The sequence below is a fragment of the Lipotes vexillifer genome, unplaced genomic scaffold (genome assembly GCF_000442215.2).
Source record: "Lipotes vexillifer unplaced genomic scaffold, Lipotes_vexillifer_v1.1 scaffold675, whole genome shotgun sequence".
Classification (NCBI taxonomy): Eukaryota; Metazoa; Chordata; class Mammalia; order Artiodactyla; family Lipotidae; genus Lipotes; species Lipotes vexillifer.
This window is the reverse complement of record NW_006794000.1, coordinates 750,805-767,712: the sequence shown is the minus strand read 5'-3', so window position 1 is coordinate 767,712 and position 16,908 is coordinate 750,805. Positions and strand designations below refer to the sequence as shown.

The 16,908-nt window shown below is 32.8% G+C and overlaps 1 protein-coding gene across 2 annotated transcripts in view; it reads right to left on the bottom strand.

Moving 5' to 3' along the window:
- The window catches only part of TMPRSS15 (transmembrane serine protease 15), a 129,620-nt gene extending 112,960 nt beyond the window's left edge, over positions 1 to 16,660 (bottom strand). Inside the window, exons 1-6 of one of the 2 annotated variants that reach the window (XM_007466971.1) lie at positions 16,406 to 16,660; positions 13,381 to 13,511; positions 13,044 to 13,111; positions 7,055 to 7,206; positions 4,158 to 4,202; positions 2,399 to 2,434 (exon numbers count right to left, since the gene is read on the bottom strand). In XM_007466971.1, coding sequence (XP_007467033.1) covers positions 2,399 to 2,434; positions 4,158 to 4,202; positions 7,055 to 7,206; positions 13,044 to 13,111; positions 13,381 to 13,511; positions 16,406 to 16,550 — 577 coding nt within the window. In that variant the 5' untranslated portion in view covers positions 16,551 to 16,660. The remainder of the gene's footprint in view (positions 1 to 2,398; positions 2,435 to 4,157; positions 4,203 to 7,054; positions 7,207 to 13,043; positions 13,112 to 13,380; positions 13,512 to 16,405) is intronic. The other variant, XM_007466972.1, reaches the window with a different exon arrangement.
- Between the last annotated feature and the right edge of the window lie 248 nt (positions 16,661 to 16,908).

The following is a 16,908-nucleotide window of genomic DNA, read 5'->3' as shown; positions in this document are numbered from 1 at the left end:
CTTTCCCTTCTATAGATTTATAGTATCTTGACATATGAGAGGAATAAATGGGAAGGATGACTGGAGACTCATGGATCCAGTAAAAGAGGGAATGTGATATTTTGCCATCTACTTACCTTATAATGTTTTGAGGATTGAGTAATTTAGTACAGTCTCCAATAACAGGAGTTTTTTTGGTCAAATAAATGATCAGATTAAAATGAACATTACTGAATACAGTAATCTTGTCTTAACCTTAGTTTAGTTTTTGAAAAGTGTTTTAAAAAAAGTATCCAGCTGCCTTTTTTTTTTTTTTTTTTTTTTTGGTCTAAGTCTGAAGGGGGAAAGGAGAAAGGATCTAGCATGTGTTCCTTTTTATGCCAGTCATTAGTTTGTATCTGTATTATTTCTCTTCTTCACGACCACTCTAAGATATATATTTAAATCTTTGTCTTTCATATAATAAATACAAAGTTCAAGAAGACTAGGTAGCTTATCAAAATTGATGTGTACAGAAATTGGTGGAAATGGTTATGGTGGATTCACCCACACACTTTCAATGTTTGAAAATTGTATGTTACTTTTTGGTCTTCATTTTGATTATCAAATGCTTACATAAAGAGTGAAAGATAGGACTAAATATGTACTGATCCCATTCTTATAGTTTACATGTAGGAAAGGAGATTTCTATTCCACTCCCTAGGAAAGAAAAGTACGGGTTGAGTATTAACCTCATGCTCTCTGTTCCCCATTCTCCATCTCCTTTGGCCAGAAGAAACTGGGCTGTTAGCCAACTTTTGATACTGGCCAATATGTCACAAGACCTTTGGCCTGTGAGATATTTTGGTCCATAAGACATTTGATCCATTCCAAAAGGTCCTTAAAATTTGATCCTATATAAAATGCCCATGAGCATATTTGGTCCATGCCAAATGATTTTGGACAGGACCAAATTATCAAGGATATTTTTCGTGTGGACAAATTTCTTATGGACGTTTTGGACAAGACATAGTCCTACAAGGAACTGGTCATATGGTTCAACCACTTTTTATAATTTTGGTGGGTTTGTCTTTAGGAGAGTAAGGGGGAAAACTTAAGTCCAAGAATTTCTTGCTTTAACACTTTTTCCCCCCCCTAAGTCATTCCACATATTTCTCTTAGGACATTTTATATACCTAAGAGGTCCTCAATAACTGTGGGTTATTTGAATCACTCAGTGAATCAGTAAACAGACAGATACATGGAAAACAGAGCACTAATTTAGATATTTGTTGCTGACTTTTAAAGTTTTAGAAATAAATTTCTCAAAATATATTAAAATTATTTTTTCAGTTTATTTTTAGATTAAAGGAATTAGTCACTATAGATCCTAAAATCATTTTTTGAAAGTGTGTTGAAACATGACTTTAGAGGCTGTAAATAGTTTTCTACATTGGATAAGGGACTATGGGCTGAATATCAGTTTTATTTTTCAATATGTTGGGCTACTAAATGGTTAATACCTACATACAACCCCAGGCAGGCTTATCCTACCATAAAAGACCTCTACAGGTTTAGAGGTGGGATGACTTGTTTCATAAAGCATTTTGATTAATGATTCATATATCATTCTGCTTTTCAAACATCACACCAACCATTTTATCCAAAAAGTATTGTGTTACTCAGAGATCATTTATAATTTCACAAATGTTCTTTCCTTGTATGTATATAACATTTGATATAAATTCTAACAACATAAAAATGGCAGTATTATTTTTGGAGCTGATGATCCACACACTATTGCCTTTATGGAGTTTACCTAAAGAGATTAGGCTCACATCCAGACCACTTAACATTAAGATTAAGTTAGGACCAGAGAAGACATTTTGGTTAACCAGCACATAGACAAAGGTACAGTAGACAATTACTAGGAATCCAGAAAAAATGTCACATTACAGATCATACCAGGAGTTGGCACAAGGTAGGCATTTAATGAAAAATTGCTGAATGAATGAATCCAAGGCAACTTTGGTACTGGTTTGGCAACCATACCGTGTTAAGAGAAGAGAGCAAGCACGTCTCCCTTGCATGCAGAGAGAATAATTAGAGAAAAAATTCCCTCACATTCTATGAAACCTACATCTTTTCTGGAAGACATTTTGATCCTATTGGTGGCGTTCTTAGCAAAAGGTAATAACCATGATTCTAATAGACGAAGAACTGAAGTGAGATCAGATAATCCAGGCCTTGATTGCCTCAAATATATTGTTATTTTTTGGTAAAATATTAGACTAAAAGTATAAACTTTGATGCTCTAGTTTTCTTATCTAGTAAATAAGGGTACTGTTAACTGCTGTGCTATCAGAGAATTCTCAGGGGTTCAAAATAAAATATTAGTGAAAAGTTGTTTTAAAATAAGAGAAATAATATTAAAACTGACCTGGAGTTGCCAGAGGACTGCTGGTAGTTAGCTTGTCTGTAAAAATAAATGACATAAAAATAACAATTACATTTTAAAACTGATTATTAGGAATTCCTTCTGTTTAATATTTTACCTGAGAGTTTTAAAAATTACTATGAATTATTAATATTTATAAACTTAAGAATATATAATTTGTATCTGGAGTTGAAAATAAACCTTTTATGTTTTTATTGATTTTTAGAGCTGTAGAGCAGAGGTTTTTAGATGTGCTTACTTTTTAAATAATGAAGATGATGTTTTTCAATTATCAATAACTAAACATAAGAATTCATTAATTTAATAATGGCTGTAGAGTAAAATGTTCTAGATTAATCTGCTATTGTTTGAAATAGGAGCTTGAGCTATGCTTAGACCATGGGCTTTGGAGTCCAGAGGAATTCCTTTTAATTCCTGACTTTGATAATTAATAGCTGTGTGAGTCTGGGCACATTCTTTATTACTTATGTATTTTTAAGTGGAAAAAATATTGGTCTCTACAGAATCATTCTGAGAACTAAATGAGATAATGTTTGTGAGTGAGTGGCATGGACATATATACACTATCAAACGTAAAATAGATAGCTAGTGGGAAGCAGCCGCATAGCACAGGGAGATCAGCTCGGTGTTTTGTGACCACCTAGAGGGGTGGGATAGGGAGGGTGGGAGGGAGGTAGATGCAAGAGGGAAGAGATATGGGAACATATATATATGTATATGTATAATTGATTCACTTTGTTATACAGCAGAAACTAACACACCATTGTAAAGCAATTATACTATATATATATATATATATATATAGTACCTGGTCCAAGTAGATACTTCAAACAAATAGATTTTTCAAATATTATAAAAAATGGTCATGATTATGGATAACACTAAAAGTAATGTGGTTATAGTTTTATAACAACTTACACTTTAAAAATCATTCTTATATGAATTCAATACTTGTGATGACTTCTAAAATATTTAGAAAATTTTATTATTTACAATTTATGGGAAGCAGATTTTCAGAAGGTGAAATGCCCAGTGATTCTGGTAGTTGACAGACAGGATTAGTGTTCAAATCTTTCGACTTCAATTTGAATAATTTTTCTACAACAGAATGATTTTTCATTTTAAGATAACTCAGGTTAGTTTTTAAATGATTGATAATTTCTCAAAGCACTCTTTTGATAGTCAGTATGATCTCGATAAGACAAAGTGAAGAGGTAGTGACCAATTGTAGTTAGAAATGTAGGGTGGAGAAAATGCTGGAATAGAGCAAATTTAACATTAAAATTTAGATTGTCCTTTCCAAAGAGTACGATACATTTTGAAAGTTATCATTTCATTATATTTTAAACTCCTTTCCCTCATTTATAGTGACCTTACAAATGCCAGGGTTTCATTTCCAAGGCTGCATGATCAGAGCCATATTTTGAGATCACACACATGCGCACACACAAACACACTCTCACACATCATATATGCATACATATGTATATAGAATTTAAAATATGAAAGGATCATTGGAATTGGAAATGCATATCCTTGTATATATCGCTAGGCACTATGAACTTTGCAATATCATGAACTATGTTATTCCTAACCAAATGTATACTTTATACATTTTGATATGAAGACTAAATATCTCATTTAGAAAGAGCCTCCAGAAAAAAAAAATTGAATCCTTGCCTAATGTCATAAAGTTTTATGGTCACCAAATTATACATTTTGAAATGTCATAAGTACTGACCTGGAGTTGTTGCAGGACTTATCGTAGAGAAATTCTCCAAAGACGCTGGAATAAAGTAAAGCTGGTTTGAAGACAGGGCTTAGAGTATAAATATATTACAAAACATCGAGTGCAGTTTGAATATTCATTCAAAGGGCATCTGATCTACCACAGTTTCCATTTCATCCTTTCTCATCCTGAATGTTCCTATTTATTTATTTAATTATAATTTGATTGTGATACATTTGATGAATTTCCAGAATCTCTATGTATTCTCTATAAATTTACCTATGCAAAATATTTGCCTTATTTTACCCATTTAAGAAAGATACCTATTTATTCACCATAATTACATAGAATAATTTATATTTAAGAGGACAATATAACACACCATATCTTGTCAGACCTAGGATCAATGGTTTTGCATTGAAACAAATGGATGCCAAAATAATCTTACACATGATAATATCTACAGGGAACTAAGTACTGTTTAAGTATTAAGTGCTTTTCACATAAAAGATAAAAACTAGCTATTTTCTTCACCCATTAACATGTTTAATATTTTTAAAGATATAATGACAACTATATTAAAAATAAAGAAAACCAAAGTATATCTTATGATCTAATGAATTTGTTTTCATTCCAAACAATATATATGGTAACTAGGTCAAGAGGTATGTCCTCTTCTACTAACTAGGTTGTTTATTAAATTATTTCTTCATTACTGCACTGTCTTCTTTCTAAAAGATCTATAGCAGTTTCATAAATGATATATGGTAGATTATTGATGAAGAAGATAGAATAAGTTTTATAAGATATTTTCATAAAGAAGATAATATTTTAATTTTCACTATGTTTGGTTTGACAGTATACTATATAAAAATCAAAGGTAACTGTGAAATTATTAACCAATTTAAAAATGTAATAAATTTGAAAATTCACATGATGTAAGTGAATATTAACCTTAAATACCTAAAATTAAGCTTCGTATTATGTTTATAAATGTGTTTTAATATAATTCAACAAGTTAAATATAACTTCAACTTCTGGATCATATTCTTGAGTTGATGTTGTGATATAGTTTATTGCATTTATGATCCTTATTCTAAGTTAATTCAAAGGATATAGTTTTATTGAATAAATAAAGTTTTTAAAACCACAAACTCCCCTCTCCCAAATAGTTCCACCATAGAGAATCATGAAAATAAGTTTCAGCACACCTCTCAATTCATTTGCCTCAGCAGCCCTCCAGAAACTGATGCCTATTCAAATAAAGATAGCAAGATACCACCTTTCTAGAAGAAAATTGACTACTGAAAAATAATCAACATTGTTTAAAGACAAAATTATTACAAAGAAACTCTAATATAAGTGCTAAGAGCGCAGATATTAGGCTAAGACCACGTGGGTCAGAATCCTCAATCCACCTCGAAATAGCTAAATTTTCTGTATGTTAGTTGTCTCATCTGTAAAATGGGAGTAGTAAAGATACTGTGTAATAAGATTGGTATGAGGAGTAAATGTGTTGATAGAAAAACCACCTGTTGTAGCTAATAATAGTTAGTAGTAGTTTTCAGCTCATTTGAATCAGACAAAAATCCAAAACAGTATCTGCTCCAGCAGCTTTGCCAGAGGGAACCAAACCATCAGTAGAAGAAGCACTTAAGAGCTTGAGCTGTCTTCTCACTGAACAGGCATGGCAGGATATAGTAGGGGGCTTAGTGAAAGAGTACTGTGCTTGATGAACCCATGCTGTAAAGAAAAGCAACTAGAAGTCTGCAATTTTGTATCCACTATAACAAAATTTTAAAAATGCATGGTTTTTAATGTTTCCTTTAAGAGTAAATCTATACTGACACCTCATTCTGAAGCAAAACTATTTGAACTGGCAATAGAGTGTTTGCCTTTATTCCACTTGATGTGGATATTTATATATTGATGAGCTTTCTAACATCTAAAAAATTCTGAATTCTAAAACATATTTAGCGTGAAGGTTTACAGATATGAGATTGTGGATCTGGATGGGCCTGGCAACTTACTATTGTTTTCAACCAAAATAGGACTCAGTATACATGTATACATGTTTGTTGAATTAAATTGAATGGGAAATAACTAAAATGGAAAATTTAGAAAAACCTAACATTGATAGGCATTATTGTCTTGCTATTATTTTTGATGCCCTATACCTCTTCCCCTTTGATTTATTTTTATCTTAAAATTATGTATCATTTTAAAATAAAGTTTTATTTTTTATAAGTAACTGGGATGAATCAAACTCAGAATCCCCTCTTTTTACTTCCTTTCCTTCTTTTTTTTTTTTTGCGTTACGCGGGCCTCTCACTGTTGTGGCCTCTCCTGTTGCGGAGCACAGGCTCCGGACGCACAGGCTCAGTGGCCATGGCTCACGGGCCTAGCCGCTCCGTGACACGTGGGATCTTCCCGGACGGGGGCACGAACCCGTGTTCCCTGCATTGGAAGGCGGACTCTCAACCATTGCGCCACCAGGGAAGCCCTTCTTTTAAGTCCTCAGTCAGAGACTGGACTTGCCACTTGACTATGTAATCTAATAATATCTATATGACTATCACAAAGTAATGTGTCACTTTCCAATGCAGGGTTCCTGGAAAGTCAGGGTGTGCTTGGCCAATGGCAAAAGTGTGATCAGACCCACAAACATTTATGCATGCCAGTATTTTCAGAACCTTTTTCATGTTTGATATTTTACAAACATTTTCTCACTGATATTTTTCTCCAAAACAGTTTCTCCATATTTTGTTTTTATTATGTAAATGTGTTACCTCAGTCAATAAGACGGGTTTCTAAAGTCCAGGGTGATGCCACTGCTCCGCTGGTACATAGCTAGAATTTTAATTTCATAGCTTAACAATTCAAAGAAATCAAATAATGTTCACAGATACCTCTAATATCAATGCTGTTCACATCAATATGGAAAGTAGCCAGTTGGCTGGATTTATTTGCTTCAATGCCTTGAATCATTTCTTCTTTTACATTTTCATCTGACACCCACTGGGCAAAGAGAAGGTCAAATATGACTATAATGCTGCCATTTCTGCAAAGCAAAAAATGACATAAGAGAAAAAAGTTAGCCTTCTTCAAATGATTTGTGTTCAATTTATGTAAGGTGTCTTTGAAATTCTCCACAGTTATCCCCTTGTTAATCCTTATTACACCTATACAAAGTAGGTCATATAAAATATTATCTTTATTTCACAGGTGGAAGAAAGAGAAATTAAAAGACAATGTTTCTCCAAGAACACAAAGATATATCCAGAATCAGAACCTGATTTTTCTGAGTTCCATGTTAGCATGCTAATCCCTAGGCTAGACCACAGATACTTGTGTCAAATTAAACCAAATCACATGGCATCCTGACATTTATTCTTATTTTACTGTTTGAAAAACTGAAAAATGTGAATTTGTAATTTTTCACAGATGACTTCTAAGTAGGAATAGGTCTAAAGTAGTTTCACTGATTTCAGAGAAAAATTTTCTATATAGTTTATGAAGGCTTGATAGCAAGCTTATAGCAGCTAATTTATATCTACATTTTCTTCTACATTCTTAATGTAAAATAAATGAAATATGCCCTGATTTAGAAGGGTAGAAAGAAGACAAGCATAAGTGGATTATTGGGAATTTGTGGGATATTCTGTCTCATGGTCAAGGGTTGGTATTATCTTGCCTACTCGTCTCTGACCATAACATTAGAGTTCAAGTACATGACCCAAGTCATCTTCTCTTTCACTTCATCGCCTTCTCTGAAACATGCATTTTCAAAGTTTTCTTCACTGGTGATTTGTTTACAGTTTAAAGAATCATAAAAATGAATAAATTTTGGGCCCACTAGAAATACTGGAGAGATTTTTGCTCTTCTGTCTACATTTCTACTTTGCTACTGTGCTTTTAGGATACAACTGCTTGGGAAACAAACTCTAGCTCTGGTCTTCATTCTGTATCCTTCAGTAAGCTGGGGGTACTCAGGGTTTACTTGGACCCTTAAGAGGCAGACCAAGGAGAACCAGATTTTGCATGGCATGTTTGCTGGTTCTGAAATTTATGCATTTTTATTCACATCCTTGTGATATCTTTAAGTTAATGAGTTTCTTGAAGGGTTTCGTCAACTCCTGAAGAGTTCTTTATGTATCTGTATGTATATATGTCTTGATAAAACCTACAAAAAATGTTTTTTATTTTTCCTCCAAGACTATATACATGATAAAAATGTTCCTGAAAGATCACAGCAGATCAGCATTTCCTCTTGGTAGGATATTCCTTTTTGGTTTCTGTGCTACTATTCAGGTTCATCGTTTAGCAGAAGTGATTCCTTTTTATGTAGCTAGCTTCTCATGATTGACGTGAACAGGATACTCTGATCAATAATTGCACATTTCACCTCTATTAGATATGTTATTTTAAAATGTTAGAGTGTTTAACTTTCCAATCATCTGATTAAATCAGAGTATCCAAATCTTGTAAATGGCAAGGCTCCTTAGTAACTATTTAGATCTGGGTTCCCCAAATTTACCCACACATGGAATCACTGCTGTCTTTGATAAAAATAGATTTCATCACAGACACTGTTTTTATCTATTCTTCCACACTTGTTAATTTTTCCATGCTGGCCGGTCTCTAATTTTGTTTGAGAATAACTCTCCATTTTCTCATGGCTTCTCCAGCCATGTCAATGATAGTTTTATTCATGGGCATATGACGAGGCCCTGGTCAATGGAACATGAGGGGATGCTGATTGGAAACTTCTTGAAAACTTCTCTATACTTAATCAAATAAAGGTTCATAGTGGACTACTACTCTTCTTTGTTGAATGTTATTATGTCTACATGTGGTTGCTGGAACTGTCACATCTATCTTGGGACCATGAGGCAAGCTATGATTGACAAGCTAAAGATAGTACAATAAAACAATGAAACCACCTAAATTCTTGATTATGTCTCTGTCATTGTTTCACTGAATTAACCTCTGCTGAAACCTCCAGATTTCTTGTGATGTCAGATGGTAAATTCTTGTTGTTTAAGGCACTTTTAGTCAGGTGTTCGGTTAATTACAATTAAAAAAATCTTAACTGGAATACAACTCTCAGGCCTCATCCATATTTATTTAAACAGATGCTCAAGAAAAGGGAGATGACTCTATTTTTGCATCTGATATTGGCCAACATTGCAATTTTATAAATAGGGAGAATGAGACTCAGAGTAATATAGGTAACCTTGCCTAGAGTTATACAGCTTATTAATATCAGAGAGAGAGAGAGGAATAAAACCCAGAACCTCTGTTTCCCAGATGTGTTTTGCTATAGCTCCCATCCCCACCCCACATACCACTGCTATCAACACCATTATGAACTATTTGTCAATAGGAAAGACAATACAACACATTTGCCTAGATGCAGATCCAGGTTTTTATCATCTTGCATTGTTATCAGAACTTTACAACTAAAAAGATGCAGAAAATAGCTAGTTGGAATTGGGAGGGAGGATGGATATTTTATTGCCACCACAATTTGAGAGATAGAAGCTTCGCTCTTCCTGTCCCTTTCCCTTTCTCCCTCCTCCTCCCCTGCCACCTGTTCTTCTTTTTCTTCTCATTTTCCCTCATCCTCCATCTCTTCCTCCTCCTCTGCCTCCTCCTTTTCATTGTCTCCTTAACCAACCTCACCCCCCAAAATTCTTAAATGGACAGAGTTCAATATGGTAAAGATAAAGTGAGAGTGAACAAAGTCCATTATTTTCTCTGTCTTCAATTTCTAATCTTTACATCCTTGGTTGCACAGCAGATAGCTTTAATTCTGATTAAATCAGATTTTTCTCTTTGTGTAACTTCCACATATTAAGTTTGACCACTTGCTTTTATTTTATTTGAGTTAGGGATTAAAAGAGGTAAGGTAATTTTGGTAGAAAGCATACAAATCTGGAATTTTCTTTCACTGACTTGAAAGTAACTGGATAAGTTCATCCTCAGGCAAAAAACATCTTTGTATGAAAGATGTGTTTTCTTAGTTGTGAATTATAAATTGAATTTAATAATTTATACTTTGCAAGGACAGGAGTGACAGATCCTATATCCACATACAGTTGTATTCTTTAAAATTTGTTTCTTATTCAGAGTAGATATTGATATAAGAGAGATATACAGTAAAAATCAGAAACCCATAATAAACATTTGTGTTTCATGTAATAAGAAAGCTAAAGCTATTATGTTAGTAGTTTAGTAATGAACTCTATCACTGCTGTGAAATTGAATTAATTTATTAAGGTAATGCGAATTCTTCCTTTAGGAAAAAAAAAAAAAGAAACAATGGCCATTTTTATTTCAAAGTACTGTTCCAGTGGAATATCTGAGTCTGTTTTTTTTTTTTTAACAGATAAATCCTATCATTATACAGAGAACCTGTGTGCAATAAATCAAGTGTTTCTTATCTCTTATTTTCCTTAATGATACTGATAACCTCTAGGGTTGCTGAGTAAACAAAAGTCTTTCCTTTCCTAACTTGATGACTTATCTGTGCTCAAAGGGCAAAATAAGCTTCATATTGCCATAAAGTGTAAACAGCACTTTACTAGAAGAATCAACTCTTAAATGCTCTTTGAGTCAAATCGCTTTCCACAAAGCAGAATAATAGAAAGTGTTCCCAGATGAGGGTAAACCATTTGCTTGTCCTGTAGAGTGGCTCTACACACACACACACACACACACACACACACACACACACACACACACAACTTAGCAGGGGTAGCAAGATTTGACATTAAATAATATTTTTAAAAGGAAGAAGAGGTAGATTAATGACTAAGTTTAGTATTCTGAGTGCTATAACTTGACCATGTACACATGCATGGGGTGTGTATTTCAGTAAAATCAGTAACAAAAAAGGAAATAGGCATTTTAAAGGGTTTTTAGATGTATTTTTCACAGTTGGTGTGGCTATTGTAAGTTAGTTGAGAAGTCAGTTATTTCTGTGTCTTGATTTTATCAATTGGAGTTTAAGGTGAAAATAATTTACAAAGGTAATTAGGAGTCTGTCATTTTTTTCTATAAGTGGAATATGTCATTTTAAATGTGATTATTTAAAGTAAACTTAAACATTTGCTTGTTACTTTCTTTCCTGCTTCTGATTTTTTCTCATCCTTTTCTTCTCTGTCTCCCAAAGTACCTACCTGTAATTTATCTTACAGACATTTTCATGAAGTTCCTTTGCATTGCATCTTTTAAAAACTCACTTCTGATTTAAAAGTAGTTCAGTTACAACGAGGTGAAAGTCTCTCTACACTGATGAAGTATATTATTTGAGAATTGTTATAAAATATGTATCAAGGTTTAGGAATTATATTAGTCTCCTGGGTAGTTTAAAGGAAGGGAAAGAAATAATTCCTTAGCTCAAATAATTTACAGTTTCACATATAGTGATTTTAGTATCTAGAGAAACATAAGTTTACTTAATAAATATCAAAGAAAATGCTTGGGTTTTGATAAACCACCAGACCTTATATAAAATTCTATATTCAGAAAATTTTCCCAATCTAGTAAAAACAAAGTTATCCAGCATGTTGTAAACAAGAGAAGACAAAGAGTTCCATTAGCAAAACTATCCTAATAAACTCTGCACTAGATACCGTGGTTTGCATGAATTTCACTGGTTAGAGCCTGAGGAAGGCGAGGAAGGACCAGGGTTACCTCTCCTTAAGCAAGGTTTTAGTTCTAAAACCTTTAAGAACTAAATTTGAATTGAAGATTTAATGCAGATCTCCACACTCAATCCTTTCCAAAACTGGAAAAGAGAAATTGGTTCCACTCATTCCAAAGCAGAGAAATAAAGTGAAATAAAATCTTTCATGCATGGTTTTACCTTCACAGAATAAATACTGAATAAATATTTTAAAACAGCGCTTTGAGGAAAACACACAAACAAAAGAAAATAATAATAACCTTTCCTGAGAGTCCACCTGTGTCATTATAGCCCTGAAATTAGACCATGAAAGAGGCTATCAGAGATCATAAGCCCTGGAAAACAGAAGTCAAAGCCTCTGTGTTGTGAATAGGAATGAAGCCAGTAGATGGAGGTAGGGTTGACTGGCTACTGAGACTAAGATCTCATGAATATGCAGTGGGATAAAGAATGATAAATATAGCTAGATAAGTAGGTGAGAAAGAAAGAAACAGAGTTCTATTTTTTTTTTTTTTGGTATAAAATGAAGCTTTGTGCTTTTTTTTCATGATAGCTTCTACTAAGTGGATACGTTTTGTTCCAACAAGAAATGGCAAGGCCTAAAGTTTCCTTCTGCCCATTAACTAATTCTGTCATTGTTTTTCTTTTTCTAAACATAATACCTTTTCCTTTGACTTGACCTCCCTACCTCTATTTGGTCATTGAGAACTAAGGACTCTTTTAACTAATGTCAGGACTTTTGTGAAGACCATGTACCAAGTATCTTTGGTGCCAGGCTTTCAGGTTCAATTGTTTCTGATCTGAGATAGGAGATTAGTCTTTCTATAAAGTGAGTCTCACTGCATTCTCCGATGACATGGAGTACCTTATGGCTTCTATTTGATATAGGTTAAATGTCAAGACTCCTAGGCATCTGTATACAGTCAACTTCAGCCTTCTCCATGTGTCTCTGAAAGATTTTGCACTTAGGAGAGAGAAACATGTTAATATGAGATAAATTATCTAGCATTATTATTATTACTTGTTACAAATATAAAAGTTTATACTATGCCACTTTTCTCAATCCTCCTGGAAAATGTTGAAAATTTAAAATGTTCCATTTTCTCCTAAAAATAGTGACACTCTTTTACAAATATTAACAAAAAGATCACTATTTTGTGATCCTGTGCTTTCTATCTATAGAAAAAAATTTGAGCTATACTTACTCAAATTGTAAAACTCTTGAGTTTTTATATTCATTTTTCAGATTACTTGATTGAAAGATATCATCTATCTAAAAAAACAAAAGGTTACAAAAGGCATATTAAATTTAAGATTTTGTTTAAAATTTTAAACAAAGTAATCTTTATATTCTATTTAGAACTGTATTGGAGTGATTTTCTTCTCTGTGATGATGGGTCTCATACATTTAAATATTCTGAGCATATTACATTTATTGACTAATTTTTTTCAAAGAGAACAATATCTATGTATCTTTTGGCAAGTGGTTAGTGAAACTATGTTATGAAATTTTACACTAGTTGAGGAGAGAGGGTCTCCTACCATTTGCTGAATGTCAAAAGCAAGAACTTTGAAATCCACTGAGAGTTTGTCTTGCATATTAGGATTATATGTAACTCCGGATTTTATTGTCAATGTCCCTCTGGCTTCATGACTTTTTCCAAATGCTGCATCTAGATGAATTAATAAGAAACAAAACACTGAAAATGTGAATAATGAATAAGAGAAAATATACACATTCCAGTTAAGACATAGAAGTAAAGTTCTTGTTTAATGTGTTGGCCTTGGAGTTCTTGTTTTTTTTCTTTCAGTCTTCGTGTTTCATCATCAGCTGTTTTTTATTTTTTAACATATTTTTAGCTATCTAGTTGTGTTGAAAGATTGAAAATTAAACTTCTTCTTCTCTATCCCTTTTTTTTTTTTTCTTTTCTTTGAAGTCTAACCAACTCTCCAAGCTTCCAAGTTTTGTTTGGTTTTTGTTTGTTTGTCATTGAGATTTCTGTTGGAAGATACAGGGATGATCAGCTTCCACCAATTATGGGAACTTATTCAGGGAAACGGTGAGAAGTGGACCATTAAAAGTTTTGTAGTTACTTTCAGATACTTCTTGAACACCTGGCATCAAGGGACACTGCTCATTTTCTACATGTGGATTGTTGTGAAGATTTCAGTGTGTGTATTACTTTGGAGCATAGCTTTGAAACTACTCTCATTCTAATTATTATAAAATTGGCATGTATGACCTTTTGCCATTAGATGGAGACTGTAATTACTGGAGAAGTTATTGAGAATGCTGCAGAAAATTTATTATCTCAATATGAAAAAATATAAGAAAAAAGCTAACAATCTGAATACAAACATGGGAAATAAAATGTGCCACTAAGCCCAGTAAAATCCCATTATGAGATTATTTTCTTTGCATATATATTTATATTTAAAATGAATTGCTTCAGGTCAAACTCACACAATGATGAAATCATTAGTAAATGTAATAATAATGATGCATTGACCTGGTATGAGAAGATGTTATTTCTTCTTTTCCCAGATGGGGAAATTTGGGCATAGATTCACTAAGAAAATTTCCCAATGTGATAAAAGTGACAGATCTGGAATTTAGACAAAGGATTGACTGACTTCAGAACCCAAGATCTGTCATATATTGACACAAATCTCCTAGTCCAGAAGGAACTGTAGAATTAATACTTTAAACAATAAACTTACACTTCGTCTATACAGTTATCATTGCATAATTGATGTAACATATTATTAATACTATTTCATTTGTTTTTTAAACATTCAAAATAACATTTAGACTTGCATATTTAAAAGTGAAAGGCAAGGAAAGACTGAGGAACTGTCATGTACTGGAGGAGACTAAGTAAACATGATAATTAAACCCAGTGTTGGAATCTGCACTGGATCCTGAACAGGTAAAGACATTCGTGGAAAAACTGGTGAAAGTTGAATAAAGTGTTTGGTTCAGTTAATAACATTGTAACAATGTTAATTTCTTGGTTGTGACAATTGTACTATGTGTGTACTAGATATTGACATTAGGGGAAGCTGGATGATTATCTACAATTTTTGCAACTTTTTAAAAGTCTACAATGGTTTCCAATAAAAAGTGTTGAGTATATTTAAGTAAAAATATGTACTGAAAGTAGAATGTCTTATATCCTCTAGTGTTCTATTATTGCCTATCTCAAATCCCTTCTTATATTCAGTTGTTCACAATTAAATCATATTAACATTTATAAATATTTATTTTTTATTTTTCTGGTAAAATAACTAACTTTGGTATTTTTATTGAACATCAAGTCTTCCAATAGACTTCCAAATAATTACATATCCTTGAAGTTATTCACAGTATTTAAGTAAGACCAAAGCAGCCTCTTTTCTAAAAGTCTCAGTGAATTTCTATAATTTATTAACTTGTTCTTATAATTATATAAAATATCACAAGCCTTCTTTCTCCTTAAAATATATTCCTGTATGTAGCTATAGTAGTTAAATAAACCAGAAATTATATTGGACTTATTTTATAAAACTATAAATCATATTTATTACATTCTAATTTACTTATTTACTAAGGGAAAAGAACTAACTCAAAGGCTGAGCATTTTATTTTCTTGGTAAAACCAAAATCATTCACATATAAAAGGTTTTGCCCTGAGAGTTTTCAGAAGGGATTAATATGCCTATATATAATTCATCATTTTTTTTTAAATGTGAAAATATTCTCAGAAAAAATAAATCCAATACCGAAGTTTCTGCTATGCTGCCATTTTTTAAAAATTATCTTAGAAATGAATAAATGGTAAAGAAGAGCACAAGTTCTAAAGTTGGACTGTCTAGTTTGCACCTCCTGGCAATGTTGCAAATTTAAGCAAGTTACCTAAATTCTCTGTCTCTGATTTGTCACCTATAAAATGAGGGTAACAATAACAACTAACTCATAGGTTTGTTGTAACAAGATAATACAATTGGAGATCTTTTCAAAGCAGTTGGTACAGGTAATTTGGCTCTAAATAAGAATTAACTTTTCTTTTTTTTTTTTTTCTGTCAATCACAAATTGCTACTCAGGCAACTTGAGATCTTTATAAATCCACAATTACATTCAAGTTGCCTTATACTGTTGCAATTCAAATTGTTGTACTAATAAGAGAATAAAGATATAATTCTCTAGAAATAAACAATATTTTTTCTTTAACTTGGCTATTTATCTTCTTCTATGGTCAACAATGTTTGAATAGGTTTATGACTTAAATTCTATCAGAACAGACCCACAGGCTATGAACCTACTTTGTTATATGTTGGAACTGAGAACATTATCATTTTTTGTTTTCAAAACTTAGTCTCATATTTGAATTCTGAATTAAAATCCAAATTATATATCATGTTAAAAAAATTTCTATGAAGTAAACTACAGTGAAGCAGCTGGATGCAATATAAATACCTTCCCATGAAAGCACAGCAATGCATACAATATGCTGGCAGGATTCTGGAGATTAAAGTGTATACATTCATCTGAGAGCACTTTTCTGTAGCCAAGTCTATGTGACTTACCTCTTTCTGATCCCTTGATTGACAGCCAGGCCACTGCAATTAAACCAGCACAGAGCACCACCAATATGGCAAAGAGAGCTGCAAACATGACTTCATAGGTGCTGAGAGAACGGCGCCTTGAGTGTACACTTCGCTTTGAGCCCATCTTTGTTTTTGAAGGTTTGCTACTCTAAGGTCTCTGAGAGAGCATAGAAGCTTCACCAACTGAAGAGCACAAGCTCTCAAGTTTTCCAAGAAGGCTTGTCAAACAAATCTACACTAGTCTTACTAGTCAGTGTAAATGAGTTGTGTATGTCCCTTTGGCAACATTATGTCTCTATACATTAAGTAGCTTTAAAAGTGCAGTTAATGTTTAAAAAGATATTAGTGAGTACAGAGAAGCTTAGAGTTGTAAATGTTAATCACCTGAACAGGCCAGTTGTCAGTGTGAATGATATTAACTGCATGTTGTAAACAAAAATGATACTTTATCATTTTGAGAACTGGTAGAAGAAATATGAAAT